This window comes from Kryptolebias marmoratus, linkage group LG8 (assembly GCF_001649575.2).
Source record: "Kryptolebias marmoratus isolate JLee-2015 linkage group LG8, ASM164957v2, whole genome shotgun sequence".
Classification (NCBI taxonomy): domain Eukaryota; kingdom Metazoa; phylum Chordata; class Actinopteri; order Cyprinodontiformes; family Rivulidae; genus Kryptolebias; species Kryptolebias marmoratus.
In genome coordinates, this window is record NC_051437.1 from 17,819,007 (window position 1) to 17,835,626 (window position 16,620).

Genomic DNA, 16,620 nt, shown 5'->3' on the forward strand with positions numbered 1-16,620 from the left:
TGCTTCCTTTGGAAGAGGATGTTAAGAAAACTACAGCTCTGTATGTTCAGGAGTCATGCTGCAGCAGTGGTTATGAAGATTATAGCTTCACAGGTGATCAATGTCATTTTGGTCCATGTAATCAAATCATATGTTGCTTCTTGTTCCCAGTAACTCATGCTGCTAATTAAAGGCCTTGCATTCCTTTAAGGAATGCATATTCCCTGCCACCTTTCATGCCAGAGTGTTAAACTAAAATAGTTTTATCCTGAAAATGGACAGCGTTATAGCTGTAAACTTGTTATGTGTGTCCTCATGCAGTACTGTGAAATTTTGAGAGAAGTGTTAGCACTTAGACTATATGTTGTGAATGACTTTCAACTACTACCACACCAAATGTTGGCTCAATATCTGTAAAACTGCCTGCCATAAATTGCCTAACCATTTTTGTGGTTGATTGGCTGTGGCAGACAAATGTTGAGTTAAAAATGTACAACTAATGATTCTTTTCTGAGAGTTTTGTTAAAATTCAACCAGTGGTTTGATGGCAACAATGACGATCTCCATTCTTTCAAACAAGCTTTTTTTAAATCATTATAAATGCAACATATTCCTGTCAGCTTTGATCTTGTTAGGTGTATTAGTGCACAACGGTACTGTATGTTTGTAAGAAAGTCTACAGTCGCACAAAAATCTTGGGCACAAGAGGACTTCAGGCCAAATGCTAAAATAGCAGACTTGTTAATTGTGCAGGTTGTTTCTCCTATACATCCTCTCCGATCACCTGTAGACATCATTCTGTGTGGTGCATGCCTCCTGGACAGTAGGCCCTCTGATCTGCAGGTTTTGAAAAAGGAAGCGAGGATGAAAAAAATGGGGATGTACAGGGAGGATATGTTCACTTGAGCTCTCTGGTGGAGGTTTTCAAGTGGCTGGGTGCTCGGTCCGTCCTGTCAGCCCTGAGCAAACACCCCATCCTAAAAAGGAAGCGTAACGGGGGGAAAAAAACTCCCAAATAGTATCACACACGGCTGGCCAGGGCCTCAGCAGCAGTCCGCTTGTCTGCTCTCCCCTCCGCAGAGCCTTCACAAGAGATGGGAGGAATACTAAGAGACCAGAGATAGATTTTCTGCAGATGGGAGAGGGGGGTGGAGGAATTGAGCAAAGGCTGTTGGAGGGTGGTGGGCTTGACTGCCCACATCAAACTCCCCTTCCTTTCTCTCACCCCTCTCTCTTGCTCTCATCCTCTTCTTCTCATCTGCTTGGCTCTGGAGGGACCCTCTGTTTGTCAGCCAGGCAGCGGAGCGTCTCCCTCTAACCCCACCTCCTCCCGTTTCTTTTTTCCTTTTCCTTCCCAGTTTCTCTAAACCTCCACTTCTCTCTTTGCTCTGTTTGTCTTTTCACAATCCTTGATTTCTGCTTCCCTCAGGTCTGATGTGCAGCTTGTTTGGTTCTCCCTAAATCATCAGCCTTCTGATAATTCAGTAAAGACCAGAACAAACTGGAGAAATAGCATTTTCTGTGAAAATGCAGCGTGAATGCTGAGAGCTGAATGACTTTGCTGAGGTTTGCTGAAGAAGCTGAAACTGAGTTGTTAAAGCTAAAAAAAAGAAGCAGAGCACTAGCTAAAAGTAGCAAAAGGCTAACTAAAAGCTTAAAGTAGCCAAATGGTAGCTAGAAACTCAAAGTAGCAAAGCACAGGATAAAAATCTATAACTGATTAACTTTTGAAGTCAAAGCAATTCAAGATGGCTGCCACAACCAAATGTCCTTTAAAAACACAAAAATGACCAAAACTCAGTCAGATTTACAGATACTGGGCTAAAATGTAGCATGGTGGTATCTGAAAGTCATCCCCAATGCCTACCCTGAGCTTGATATCTTGTAACATTGCAAGACACATAAAGTTATTTTTATAATTTGCCTAAAACAACTATAACTGTGTCATTTCTGAACATAAGATAATCTCAGTGTAAAACCCTGGCATGAAAGGCAGTGGGTGATATGAGTTGAAGGGATGCTTTTATGTCTTTGAAGACGTTACAAGATGAGTTTCTTTAGTGCACATTCTGATCAGATTATTTAACATAAGTCTGTGAAATGATGTCAGAATCTCAGAAATCAAATTAAACAGAAACAGCGATCCAGACCTAAAACCCTTAAACTGAGTCTACAGATCAGCTCTGACCAGATTGTTTTTTCCCAGATAGATGTCCGTCTCTCTTCCATCTTCACTTCTCTCTCAGACTTCTTTATTCCTCTCTTCCTTTGCCTGCCTCTGTTCCTCCATCAGTCAGCTCCACATGTCTGCTGAGATTAGAGGAAGACTGTTGGGGCTCTATTGATTTCTGACGCCACGAGATGACAAGTTTGGTCTCATTTTATCCTGTTTACCTCTGATTTGCTGCAAGCAAAAAAAAAAAAAAAAAAGTCAGGAAAAATGAAGCAGTGTTTCCCTCATTATATCAAGCTGCATGTTCAGTTTTTTTTTTGTTGTTTGTTTTTTACTTGATATCTTTTATTTCTTACGAATGCTTTTGTTTGTGAGAATGCCAGAGGCAGTCCATCGGGGCACACCTCCTCGCTGCCATGTCGCATTCCAGCAAACGCCAAAACAAAGGAAGCTGAGTCACAGTGGCATTTGGTGAAGGCGGCCCCTGCGGACGAAGAGCATCGAGCCTGCAGATGTGGCCTGCAGCTGGGGCAGGTGGATCGCAAACTGCCACAACAAGGAAGCTGCTTGAGATGGAGAAAAGAGGGGACACCGGCTGGGTCAAGATGACTGAAAAACACCCCACTATGTCACTTAAGGACCCCCGTTCTTCGATATTACGTGACAGCAAACTAAAAGCAGGCTCCCTGGTTGAGCAGATGTTTTCTAATTGAATCTTTGTGACTTTTAACTGCAGCTGCTCCCACTTATGCTTTAAAGAAGGCCGACACAAAAAGCATCACATGTGATTTTCAGATGACAGATTTATGTCTTCTGTTTCGCTCACTGACTTGATCAGCCAGGTGTCCAGCCTTTTTTTGTTATTATTTATCATGTGGATGTAGTGGATGTATAAATCAGACTCCTGGCTGGAGTCACTCAATATTAACGGCTGCGTGTAAACTGGCCTGCCAAGCCTTGTTAAAGCAACTTAAACCCTTTAATGTCCTTTTACACCAACAACAAACTTCCTTCCTCCCCTGGAGCTATTTATCTACCTTTCAATTCAAGTCACTTTTCATTTACTGCTATTGTTTTCAGCTGTCTTCTTCTCAGGCCCCCAGTTTCCTTTAAAAGACACATGTAGATTTTGGGCAACTTGTTTTTATCTCCAAAAATGGTGAAGGTGGACAAAAATGGTTTTTGTTCATGTGTCTGTTTTACCAAAATATCTCATGAACCACTGGAAGGATTTTAATGAAACTTTTAGAAAGTAGTCATTAGATGTACATCTACAACTGATAAACATTTGTAGTCAAGACAGTTTAAGAATGCCACCACAGCTAATTAAATCAGACAGCACAAAACTGTCTGTAACTCAGCTGGTTTTACAGATATTGGCCTAAAATTTGGTGTGGTAGTACCTAGAATATTTGCTACAACTCTGTCATTTCTAATTTTAAGATCATTTTAGTTCCTTCAAGAACTGCTAGGCCTTTAATTTTATTTCTTTTTTTTCCCCCTTCAGGTCAATGATTGGGGCATGAAACTCTCTTTCAAGTTTCCCACATCTCTCTAACATCAAAATCTCTCATTCCAAAGAGTCAGAGTTCAGCCGAGTCAAGCATCATCCGTCCTCTCTTTTCCTCTTGTTTTCAGAGGTTTTAGTTTCTCTGCAGCACAGATATCTTGGAGGTGTCGTCCAGCTTCTTCTCTTTCAGCGTTTGTGTCCGTTATGAGTCACGGCCTCTCCTGGTTTTCGTGTTCTGTCTCTCTGAGTTTCCACTGGTCTCAGTTTTCCTGCTGAAACCCGGCTAGCATCCCTCCGAGGCAGGAGACGCTCTCTCTCCTCAGCATCCATTTCAGCTCGGCTCAGCGTCGGGGGGGCTCTGCTCTCACCTTGTTGACACGAGCTTCTCAGCAGACACCTTTTCTCCCTCCCTGCATGGGCTCAGCTGGTTGACAGACAGCTGTCTGTATGGATAAAACAGAACAGGACACACACTGTACTCTGAGTCACCATCACTAATGTTCTAACACCTTTACCATTGTCTCCTCCATCGGTTTAGACTCGCACATGAGAAAGAAACTGCTGTTTTCCACCGTTGCTTTCCTCCTTTTAACTTAACATGCTCAAAGTGAACACTAAATGTATGTGGAGTCATTTTGATCCCAAGTGACTTTAATTATCGAACTCAAACAAGTGAAAAGGAGTCCTTGTTTGATCGCCACGGGAGAGCAAAATTCAGCCACGGGGGCCCAAAACAAGCCAGTGCCTGATGAAGACAAATGTGCAAACACATGTTGGCAGAATTGCTTTTTGGTTGAGCGTGATCGGCTACACGCTCAGGAGGGCAGAAGCTGGAGTTGTGATTTATTGTTTTGTGCTGTCCCTGGACCACCACTGTCTGCTGCCTCCCACCTCTGTAATTACCATGTGTGTCTATTAGAATAGTCCTGCTGCCCACAAAGTTATCAACTTCTTCAGCCGAGAGAGGAGGAATCACTTCTGCCGAGAAAGTCTTGTTATTCAAACAGTGTTTGCTCAAAAGGAGAAGAAGAAGACTGCAGAGAGATGACACAGACGAGTAAATAAAGGTCAGAAAGAAACAGGCAGGAAGGCTGGGGGCACGGAAACGATGCAAACACGTATCATGCCAGTGTTTAATTTGTAGCATGAAAAAGGCAGCTGGACTATGAACGTTCAATCTCTGCTTATCTCGTGCAAATAATATAGTTTATTCAGCCTTATTAAGGTTAATGTTATGTGCCATTTATGTAGCTCCACTTGTCTTTTTTCTTCTTTCATTACGTCTCAGACATCTTATCTACCCACCACTCTAAAGTCCACAATGCCTCTGCTGGTTGGAAGTCAGCTAGTTTTACCTCGGGCCTTATAGCATCTCCTAGTGGGCAAACTGCTTGACTGTTTTCAAGTGCCTGAAAAAAATAAAATAATAAAGCTTTGAATAATGAGATTCAGTCAATAAAAGTACCTTGACAAATAATTTGATACTTTCTGATGTTCTTTAACGGGTGTTCCTGCTGCAGAGTTTGAATCATAAATCTATTTTTTTCTTCCTATTTTATAATCAGGGTGTGTTCACAGACTTTGACAGAACATCTTTATGTGTATTAATTCCAACTTTTCTTCATAAGCGTCTCATAAGACGACCAGATTACTTCTTTTTCCTCATTCAAGAGGTTTTTACTTGGCCCGTCTGGCTTCAGACTGATCACCTTTCTCCTGTCCCCTGAGAACTCTGAACCGATAATGAGACCCGGCGCTGAGTTCTGGTCAGTGTCATTTATGCTGTAATTGGCCCGAGGGTGTAAAGGGCAGTCTCGCATCAAAGAGCACAGAGCACTAAGTGGCTTACGGTGGCAGAGGTGAGAGAAGGAAATCTATGGTGGTGGGCTTAAAAGAAATCATCACCTGATGAGACTTTATGAGCCATTCTTTAAAGACTCTCCCAAAGAATAGGGGATATTATACAAACAAACAGTGTGTTCAACAGTTTCTTACATAAACAATGTGTTATGTCTCATTAAAATCACATCCCACAAGGCAGACAGTAGCTTGCAAAGAAAGCATTCACTTTCATTTGAACTCAGGTATTAAACCAACATCAGGACAGAAAATATTAACATTATTTAGATGAGTAAATATTGTAAAAGTACAACTAAATGTTGGGACAATGAGCAAATTTATACTTTTATAAAAATCTCACTCAGGCTTACTTTTCAAAAGAGAGCTGCGTCATTTTAGATTTTAAAAAAAAAGATAAAATGACACATTTTTTGCTTATAATTGTCTTCTTTTTTCATAAACAAACTTTTATTTTGGACTAGAAAAGAAGAAATAAGATATAATAATGATAAACTATGTGAAAATCACATGTTTTTGAGATTTTTGGAACCGTTTTATTGTGTTCTTGTGATCCCATGTGGTCACATTGTGAAAAACTTGGTAAATTCATGTTGTTCTTCTGTAAAGGAACAAAAAAAGTCTCTCAAAAACCCAAGATAAATACATCCGTCTGAAAAGGGATGAAAGCTGAAGCAAAAGCTTATAAATGCCACCACTCTTCTCATGATTTAAACAAATAAAATGATTTCAAATCAATAGTGATGCTTGTTGTTGAATTTAAAGTGTAATTGTGACTCTTGTCAATTTTCTGACATTAGCAAAAACAACATTTTCCTGTTGTTCTGTTAATTTTAATTTGGCGAACCTTTAAAAGCAGCTACACTTTTCCACACTCCGGAGTGCAAATAAATTCAGTCCTACTGAGAAGTCGCTTTAGTCTTCAGTCATTCATATTCATAACTCTTTCCATTGTTTACTTTTGCAGATCGCTCCTTACTGCCTGAAGCACATGCATACAATCTGACAAAAGTCCTTTAACATTCGTTACAGCTTTAATCACACTCTTCTCTTGTAACATGTGCAGAATTAGAGGGGTCTTGGCAGATTTCTTCAGTGCTTTTTGATTCAGCTGTTGACTCGAGGGCCACGTGGATGATTGCAGTCACACAGAAGGCGGCATGGTGTTGTTCACGCTGATATCATAGCTCATTAAAGAAATAACCACGGTCTCCATTGATCTGCGTGACCACAGGCTGCAGTGGTTCAGGCTGAATTTTTCAGTTATTGATTTCTACGGCTTATTAAAGTTGTGCGTCTCTCGCTACACACACAGAGATGTGAAAGCAGGATTACCAGGAAATGGAGGTATTGATTGAACCAAAAATCTGAGGCTTACTTTACAAATTCCTAAAGGGGAAGCAGGATTGGAAATATGAACAATGTTTCTGTTCGTCTGAGTAAATATTCTGATAATTCACAAATTTACCTTTTTAAATCCTAAGCCATAATCATTGTTATAGGTATAGATTTTAGCGATTTCAAATCCACGTTAATAATATTATTTATTATGATAGAATTATTGTTATTTCAGTCTCAACATGTTCTCAGGATTATGATATTTTAGCTCATTTAGGTTTGTTTGTTTCACACTTATGAGTCGTTCGTTCTGTTGACAGCAGTTTTGCAGCATGCTCATCCTAAGCGATCCTCCTTTTTCATGCTTTTAATATATTTATTGTCACACTTGTATGAGTAATGGCATGCTAAGCATTTATTTGTGTTACCAGCACTGAAGTGTGCACAGCAAAACAATCTCAGACCATTTCGATCCTTGTTATATTGTATTTAGAAGAAGACTCTCTCCTTTAATCATTACGAACAACCTTTTAAAATTTATTTAATCAAGTCATAAAATGAGACAGGAATCTATGTCTGATCTCAAATACTCTGTAAGTCAATGTTCTAACAGAAGACAATTAGTTTTATTTGCAGAATTAAAATGAATTTGTTTTAAATGTTTATCCAGTTGCAATGTCAAAATAGCATCATAAAAACAAAGCTTGCTTTTTGGCATATATGAAGCTATTTTCTAACTTGAAAACACAGCATTTAAAGTTACTGTCCCTTTTTTCATTTAACTATCTAGTAATATTCAGTTTTCTTACAACACTGGTTTATTTCTTGAAACCGTAGTTAGGTAAAAAGTCAAATAAAGCTAAATTAAAAATGTTGATAAAAAAACATGTTTTGGGTTTTATATTACGGTGTAATTGTGGAGTAATAAAATATGCAATATAGCCATGAAAAACACGCAAACAACTAACACCATAACCCTATTTGTGACTTGAAATTATGATCATTTCCAGTTGATCAGATTAATTTTCCAAACTTGTCTTTCCATATTTGTCCAGCAGGGGGCGACAGCGCTCTATGTTTGGGGGAAGGTCTGTGACGTCACTCCGAAACCAGGAAGGACAAAGTCAATTTGACGACTTCTCCTTTTTTAGCTGCAGCAAAACGGTTTGTATCTGCTTTCTGAATGCGCAACACAAATTAATTCCTCAGTTATTGTTATAACTTAAGTTAAACGTTACATTAGTTACAGGCTGAAGATATTTTAGCCTAATGTTAAAAAAGAGAGAGAAAAGGGCGACATCTGTTGTGTTGATTGCCTTGTTTGGAAGCTAACGGGTGCTTGCTAATTAGTTTCTTGTTGTGTTTTGACAGAGGTCGGTGGTGATAATAACTGTGTCCCAGTCGTGTTTTTCCTCCTGGTAAGATGTCTTTCGGCAGACAAGGTTCCTGGATATTTGTTGGAGCCACAGTAGTGGTCTTGTTGCTGCTGGATGCTGCTGTTTGTGTTCAGGCCAACAAGGTAAATAAATATATATTATTAATAATATAGACGTTTTTAAAGAGCACTCTTCAATTTTTATGCATCTGTAATCATTTCAGTTTTCATGTTTTAGTGTTAGGACTTTCAATAACCTCTCTCTGTGCAGATTTATTATAATATCTGGGTTATTTTCTGAAAACGAGGTGTGGCCTCCAAAAATGTTCCTGCATATGTCACAGAAGATGGATTAGAGCAGGGGTGTCAAACTCCATTCCTCGGGGGCCACTCTCCTGCATGTTTTAGATGTGTTCTTTCTTTAAAACACATAGTTTAAATGGATGACTTGTTGCCTTGCTCCTGGAGAACCTGATGATTTGGTGAGGAGGTAATTAAACCGTTTTTATCAGGTGTGTTGGAGCTGAAACACCTAACCCTCCCAGGACAGCGGCCCTCGAGGCCTGGAGTTTGACACCCCTGGATTAGAGAGATACCTGGGGAGTTAAAAACCAAGTTAACACTTTTCTTTCAGGTTTCTCTGACCATTACTTGAAAACACTTGCATCGTGTCATACTGTTTCCATTAGCGGAGCTAATCAGTAGACTTTCAGTAGTTCTGCTTTAAGAGCTTACTTTATTTGCTGCTTCATGTTTCCCTGCCTGCACAGGTGATGTGACAAGATCAACCAAAAGTGACTGAATTTATCTGTCAGTAGTGTTTTGATTTTTCTGGTGTCTGGTTTGTGTATGAGTGAGATTTATTAATGAAGGACTTTGTTTTTTTTGTTTTTAAGAAAATAATTGAATAATTTTGAGCCCATTTTCTTGACTATTACAGAACTTTGAGGATGTTCGCTGCAAGTGCATCTGCCCGCCTTACAGAAACAACAGTGGCCACATCTACAACAAAAACGTCACCCAGAAAGATTGGTAAGAGGAACCCTTCACTTAGACTCAGCTGCACAGATCAGTCTATTCAGGTCATTTTATTTATTTATTTTTTTTTCTTTTTGAATGGTTTCTAAGTTAAGTGGCAGCCAGAAGAGCTGGCCATATTTTCTAAAGAGAGGTGCTTCTTTTATTATCTCCTTTAGCAAATGTATCACTTGAATATTCCTTTATAAAAGCAAAAGAGGTAAATCCATCTCGTCTCTTTTCAACTGAATTAATATTTTTGTCCTAACTTGGATTTATTTAAATAAAAACAGGTGAGTGAAACTGAGCAACACCTTTTTCCCTTGTATCTTTTTTTTTCTTTATTTTTTAATTGCTAGCCTTGGTAATCAGGTTTTCATTTGATTATACTACTATGATATAATTATTGGGAAACAATTTGGTAAGACTGCATTAGACAAAATATCTAAAGAACTTTTTAATTTACTGCCGTTTCACGTCTTATGATTTCTTTAAAGGTGTGGTCAAATCATTCTTTCAAACTTTTCCTACGTTCTTATTAAAGGTTTTTCATCGTTTGTCCTTTACTTCATAATGTTTCCCAACAAATTTGAGGGGGGGAAAACATTTTGTTTTATTTGAATTTACTATTTAATCACTTCAGGGATTATTTTTTTATGAACAACAGAAGAATAAAGCAGTCGTACTGAATAGGTTCAGTGTGAGTTTTTCCGTACCTGCTCTCTCTCTGTGTACAGTTAAACATGACTTTCCCGTCTGTTTGCAGTACTTGCCTCCATGTTGTGGAGCCCATGCCAGTTCCTGGCCATGATGTGGAAGCTTACTGTCTGCTGTGTGAGTGCAAGTACGAGGAGCGGAGCAGCACCACCATAAAGGTACAGCTGACCTTCTTTGGGTTTCTGGCTGCTTAGTGTGTATTTCACAGGAGTGTTGTAAAACAACAAGCTCTTTTTAATGAAAAGAAAATAAACTTCTGAGGCCATGTTTATTAAAATGTGTTATTTTCATTCAGAACATTGGAGCACTGAATGCAGCTAGAAGTTTTGCCGTTGAAACTGGGATTGTAACTTTAAACTCTGTTCCTCTTACAGGTAACCATCATTATCTACCTGTCTGTCGTGGGGGCACTGCTTCTCTACATGCTGTTTCTGCTTCTGGTTGATCCTCTTATTCGCAAACACGACCCCTACACTCAGCCTCTGCACAATGAGGAGGACTCCGAGGTGACCATCCCAACAGGCAGAAAGAATGCATCTGTTGCATTTACCAGTGATATCAAGCTCAACCAATTTTTTTAATCTGTTCAGGAGATGCGTCCGCGTGTGGAGAGCGCGGCGGCCAGAGGAAACACGGTTCTGGAGCGGGTCGAAGGTGCACAGCAGCGCTGGAAGAAGCAGGTGCAGGAGCAGCGCAAGACGGTTTTTGACCGCCACAAGTTGTTAAGTTAAGCTTTTCTGAAGCAGGTGTGGTGTACTTTCTCCTTCCCGGGCTCAGTGCTCTTACACTGTCACCAGCTGCACCATTACAGACCTGACCGTCACTGATGTGCGTCGACTCCGTCGCTTGTTTTGTCACGTTAAAACATTTCAACACACTTATCTCACAGACAGATATAAAATATTCAAATTTATGAGATCATTATTGTAACATAAGCTTAGTTGCAGCTGTGAAAAAAAAGAAAGCACACTTAATGAGAAAACATTTTCAAATATTTTTAGGAACTGCAGTGCTGCAGCTAAAAACAGTCGATGTTGGCGTGTAAATACCTTTCTGTTTGCATGATTCATCACGTTACCTCATAGAGAGTACACTGGGTTAACTCAGATTAGCTTGCCTATATGATTGTCAATCATTCCATATTTGCTGGTTTAGTTGTAATAATTTATCGCTGTATAAACTCAGGCATATTCAGTATCTTTTATTTTGGACTTATCCATTGAAACTCTTCGCCGCGGCTACTTTGAACCTCAAACGGTGCCTTTCTCCTGCTCTCTCGTCCTCTTTGTGAGAGAATGCGTTTCATCGGACTACAAATAAGACGCTTCACTGAACTACTGTCAAATTACAGCTTTCAAAACCAAGAAATTTGACCTTTTTAATTAGTATAAAATTATTCATTTTAAATTTACTTGGCAAAGGGTTTTGTTCTTTGTTTTGCTCCTTAAGTTGATAGACTATTTTACATATAAAGAGATAATTGGAAGCCATCTTGTGATGGGGAAAAGTTCGGCAGCAGGAGAATGTTGGAAACCTGTCACAAAACACCCTGGTGAGATCAAATGTTCTTGTGAACCAAAGTCGTCAGTCTGGGGATCAGTTCCTCACGTTGCTTCATGAAGGTGATCTGCTTGTGTGGCTATAATTATTTTATTGAATATTTATGTTGATAGTTGTATAGTTTTTGCTTTTAAATCACATTACTGCTGTGATATTAGATGGTTGCAGGATAAACAGGAGAAAATATTCTGTAAAGCTGAAGGAAAAATCAGTGTTTTGTTTTTTTATGGGTTTAATGGTTTGAATCACTTGATCAATATTTGTGCTTTAGCTTTTAGTCATCAGATTTCACTTTTCACACCTACAGAAAATAAGATCCTGCCGTGTTAGACAGCAGTACGCCATCATTATAACACCAGATTCTGCTTTATTATATGGAGGAATGTCGTACCATCCACCTGAGTTTAAGATGCTTTAGAGCTGTTCTGGTCTAAGACCTTTCTAATGTAGGTTTGGTTTTATTTTTATTAGTTTCTGCCTTTAATCGTTCACCCGTTTGTTTATTCATCTCTATCCTCACTGGAGGAGTTGTCTGGCTGTGTTTAAATGTTTAGCTTGAAGTGAAATAAATTTTAAAAGTTTATAATGTTTGGGAACTTCTTTTTTGTTTTATTAGATTTTTTTTTCCACTGTAGGCTAGTTTGTGTTGACACAAGGGGGCGACATAGTACACAACAAAAAAAGCTTGTTCTGTTGGAAGCAGCATCAGTTTTAGTTTCATATTAAAGATGATGTTCAGCTTGCCTACAACAGGACAATAATTTAAAATAAAATATTAGTGTAATAAATCATTATCTTATCTGCAGTATAGGAGGTTTTACAACAAACTTTACTGAACTGAACTTTCAGCCAGCTCAAAGTTTTTAGCTTGAAGGATTCTCAGTTAAAACACTCTGCATGTAAACACTGAGAGGTTTGGGATGAGCTTAATTTATTCAGAAAGAAACTTTTCCACCTCTAGAAAAATGTCGCTCTGTTTTTGTTTACATTTCGGGGTTCAGCTTCAGCGTCCTGAAGTGTTTCCCTGCTGTAGGAGCCCCTCAAAGATGCCGCCGCTCCCCTTCTTTTTGCCGTGGCCCATCACCGTTGCCCCTCCTTCCTCTCTGCCCTCTAAACCATCCCCAAGCATGGCCTGTCACTGGTTCACGATCTAAATTTAAACTGCTGCGGGGCCAACTGCTCGTCCCTTCCAGCCACTCCGGGCTTCTGTTATTTTCCTCTGCTGGGGTGAGCTTTTTTTCCTGTCAGAGGCCCTCAGCCGGGGTGGGGGGGAGAGAGATCTGTGGCTCTGAGAGGGGGAGACCGAGCGGAGAAGAGGGCAGCGGGGGGACCCGCTCTGATCTGCAGCCTGCAGGCCTTCACGGAGGGGAGCTACGTACCGCACCAGAGTTTGGGATTTTACATCAAGAGTTGTGGAATTGTAAGTTTGTGTAAAGTGAAGGCATCGGTATGGCGGCTAACACAGAGGGGGACAAGTCGTTCATCATGAACGAGGAGGAGCTGAAGAGAAAGCAGAGGGAGAAGCTCAAGAAGCTGCAGGCCACAGGGGGTAACCCTCGCCCTGCCAGATCCCTCTTCTTCTTCACCCTGAAAAATCCTTTCCGCAAGGCCTGCATCAACATCGTGGAGTGGAAGTATCCTTTATAGCATGCACAGCTTTTACACCCACTCAAGTGACTCAGGTTTAAATCTGCAGTGTGTAGCATTTACACAAGTTTAAACAGAAGATCATTTAGAGCTCAGTGACAACTATAATACGCAGTGTTTTTATGGGGTCACTCACTAATCATCCATGTTGAGCATGAAGTCTTTCAAATCTGAGACAAAACGATCACTGACTTCTGTTATCTCTCAGGCTCGTATCCATATTTGTTGTCCTCTGAGTTCCAGCTGGAGCTAATAATACTAATCTGGCAGACAGAAACAGTGAATTAATTGCCTCTGCGTTCTCCCGAATAGCTCATATTTTGCCTTTTTATGTAGAAAGGAGGACACTGAAATGCAGCGACTCTGTGAAGAGTTTCTGCTTCTCACCTGATATCTGGTCCTGGATTGTTCATGTTTCCCATGAAAACAAAATGAGGGAGTACATGTCTGTCTTATGATGACAGCATTATCTTCACAGTATCTTAAATTAATCTTATGCAAACACAAAATATAGGCCTTTAAATGTGACATTTTGTGACAAAGCAAGCATCCTGTCTCCTAAATTCATTTCAAATAGCAGCAAATGAGTTGACCACTGTCAAATCTTTGGTGTTATTGTGTTAAGTTTTGGGAGAGTAAAATTATTTTTAAATAATAATAATAATAATAATAATTAGAGGAACCCTTCTGGTGCTCAAATATCTATTAATTAAAAGCAGACTTGTGGATAAACAAACACCTAACAGCATAATCAAACATTTTTCCCCCCTGATGAGTAGTCCGTGCTGAAATGGTTCGTCGTATTCTTGGGCCGTGCAGCTGTCCCACAACATCACAGAGAGACATGATGCTGACTGGGCAGGGGAATTTTCCCGGACCGCCCCCTATGGATGAGAATGAGGCAGCACAGCAGACAGGATTACATGAGCTGTAAATGCTACGCCAGCCACTCAACAGGCTGCTTTAGGGATAATGTTTCAGGCAGGGTTTAAAGCCGGCGATCAGTGCTGCTGCTCCGTTCGATAGGTTTAAAAAATCAGACCCTCTCAGTCACTGTTATCAACAAGCATTCTCACTGAAACCTTAGCCCCTGTGTAGATTATATTATGGATTGTCTGCTTCATATGTTGGTATGATTCTTAACTTTCTCATCCAGAACATTTGAAATCATCATCTTATTGACCATCTTTGCTAACTGCATTGCTTTGGCTGTGTTCCTGCCAATGCCTGAAGAAGACAGCAATAACACCAACTCAAGTTTGGTAAGCTGAACAGAAACCCTCTCACTGATGTGCATGGGTATATGGAATATGGTATATGGTATATGGAAACTCTTTGGAGGGAAAAAGCAGTATTTAGTCGTATCAGTTTCCTAGAGAGTTACAGCTTTGAGCCTGTAAGGTTTGATATTTAATGGCTACGGGCTTCAGCTGCCCTTTGGCCCGAGTGCCAAGCTCCATTTAAATCTCTCTAAGTACAACTCAGTTCTTTATTTGGCGTCCCATCTGTGTCTGCGGGGGGAACAGTCATCGAACAGATGGATGGAAAAGTTCACCTCATTCGTATGCCGTTACGGGGAAATTCTAAAACCAGTTGGTTTGTTTTCTGCTTGAAAATCGGAGCCCAGCTCTTATCAGTCAGGACAGCAGCGATTAACGGCCTCGGGTTGTTTCGGAGCGTAAACAAGTGAGATTCTGCTGACGTGCGTTCAAATATATTGTATTTCATGCGTCACAGATGAGCGTTACGCACCCAAAGGATGATCAGGGGTATAACGGTAATATCTTGGTTATTTAGGCTCACTGCCAGCTCTTTCATTTCCAACGTAATTACTAAGAATAGTAAAAATAGTCTCAGAGATATTGAGGCTCTGAACACAAATATTGGCGCTTTTTTATATAATAATCCAGTAACTCTGTCAAAATTAAGACAGAAACAAACTAAAACCTGTGTGTCTACATTTTCATTGTTCACGTGATGTGGACTGGACATTAAATTAATTTTCCATAGCATAAAAGAGGATTATTATGGTTTCTTTTTTATGCTGGTTGAGACTAAAGAGTTGTCTCAGAGCACCAAGTTTCCTATGACAGTGGTAAAAATGTCAAAGGTCCTAAAATCCCTTTTTCCTCAGTTTGTCATTTTATCCACACATTTTGTACTTAAATTTGGACAAAAAGTGAAAAAACTATTGAAAGACCTATAGAAAGATGAACTGATGTTAAAATAATAATAATCTCAGATAATGTCTAATAAACAGAGAAACCAAGTAAGATCTTTTTCAGTAAGGTAGTTAATTAGTTAGGAGTCAAAACTAATTATCTGGAGAAGCAGCTTGATTATTATTTGTGTTTCACCAGACTCCAAGCTTTACAAATGTTTGGACCAATCAGCATCCTGTACTGGTCACTGTGGGCAAAATCTAGTTTTGACAACAATTAACAACAACAGGAAGCTGAAGTTTGTTGCTTTGATGGGCAGATGCTTCGTCACCTGCTATTTTTTTATTTTTTAAGTACCTGTCCTTTTAAAAACAGCCTTTTTGGAAGATTTTCCAGGTGGTTTCCTGAAATGAACTACTTGATGCAACAAATTATCAAATGAATCCCAGAAGAAAAAGAGCATCATGGCTACAGTAAAGCACGGTAGAGGTTTTATTATGGTGTTTGGCTGCTTTTATTACCCCTGGTGCTGGAGAGACCGAATGATCCCAGTTAACCTAATAAAGCCTAGCTATTAAGAAGTAGCATGTTGGCAGAAACTGCAGGCATTTAATGCATTTATACTTAGTATTTTATACTCTGAGATGGTTTTAAAATGTTCTACAAAAACAAACTTGGACTTAAATTGAATCATCGGAACGACACAAATAGAAGATTACCAAGGCATTTTTGAATAACATGTTCACCTAGGTGTTAAAAAAGAAGAAAGGTGAAGTTTTCAGGTCAGTAAAAAGATAAGAACCCAAAACACAGATCCAGCATATCCTGAAAAGTTGGGGAGAAAGATCAGTCAGCCATAACTAATTATTAGTGAAGAATGTGTGTTTGGTACATTTTGTGTTTGCTTAAACTTTTATATTTATTGTTGTTTTATTACTTATTCCTGGCCAGGTCTGCATGTTTGAGTTTTGCACTATTCACCTATTCGGTAAAAGTAAATAATTGAAGCAAAAGGAACAGATTAAACACGCTAGCTGTCACCTATAGCACGAGGTGGCAGCTGCTATCCTGCGCTGATTCAGTAAACTCAGCATATAGCATTTAAGGACTTATGTCAGTCATGTACATTCATTTTTACCAATACCATCCATCCATCCATCCATTCTCTTCCGCTTATCCGGGGTCGGGTCACGGGGGCAGCAGCCTAAGCAGGGAGACCCAGACTTCCCTCTCCCCAGCCACTTGGGCCAGCTCCTCCGGGGGAATCCCAAGGCGTTCCCAGGCC

At 39.8% G+C, this 16,620-nt stretch overlaps 2 protein-coding genes across 2 annotated transcripts in view; both read left to right on the forward strand.

Annotated features, from left to right (window-relative positions):
• The first annotated feature begins 7,936 nt into the window (after window positions 1-7,936).
• Window positions 7,937-12,112, forward strand: tmem9 (transmembrane protein 9). The gene is made up of 6 exons (XM_017430875.3): window positions 7,937-8,021; window positions 8,229-8,376; window positions 9,173-9,264; window positions 10,016-10,124; window positions 10,341-10,472; window positions 10,557-12,112. Exons 2-6 carry the CDS (start codon window positions 8,281-8,283, stop codon window positions 10,695-10,697), a joined length of 570 nt encoding a protein of 189 aa, XP_017286364.1. The 5' UTR covers window positions 7,937-8,021; window positions 8,229-8,280; the 3' UTR covers window positions 10,698-12,112.
• Window positions 12,113-12,975: 863 nt separating this feature from the next.
• The window catches only part of LOC108244587 (dihydropyridine-sensitive L-type skeletal muscle calcium channel subunit alpha-1), a 20,583-nt gene continuing 16,938 nt past the window's right edge, over window positions 12,976-16,620 (forward strand). Inside the window, exons 1-2 of the mRNA XM_017430910.2 lie at window positions 12,976-13,160; window positions 14,330-14,435. Of these exons, the coding sequence (XP_017286399.1) occupies window positions 12,976-13,160; window positions 14,330-14,435 (291 nt within the window). The remainder of the gene's footprint in view (window positions 13,161-14,329; window positions 14,436-16,620) is intronic.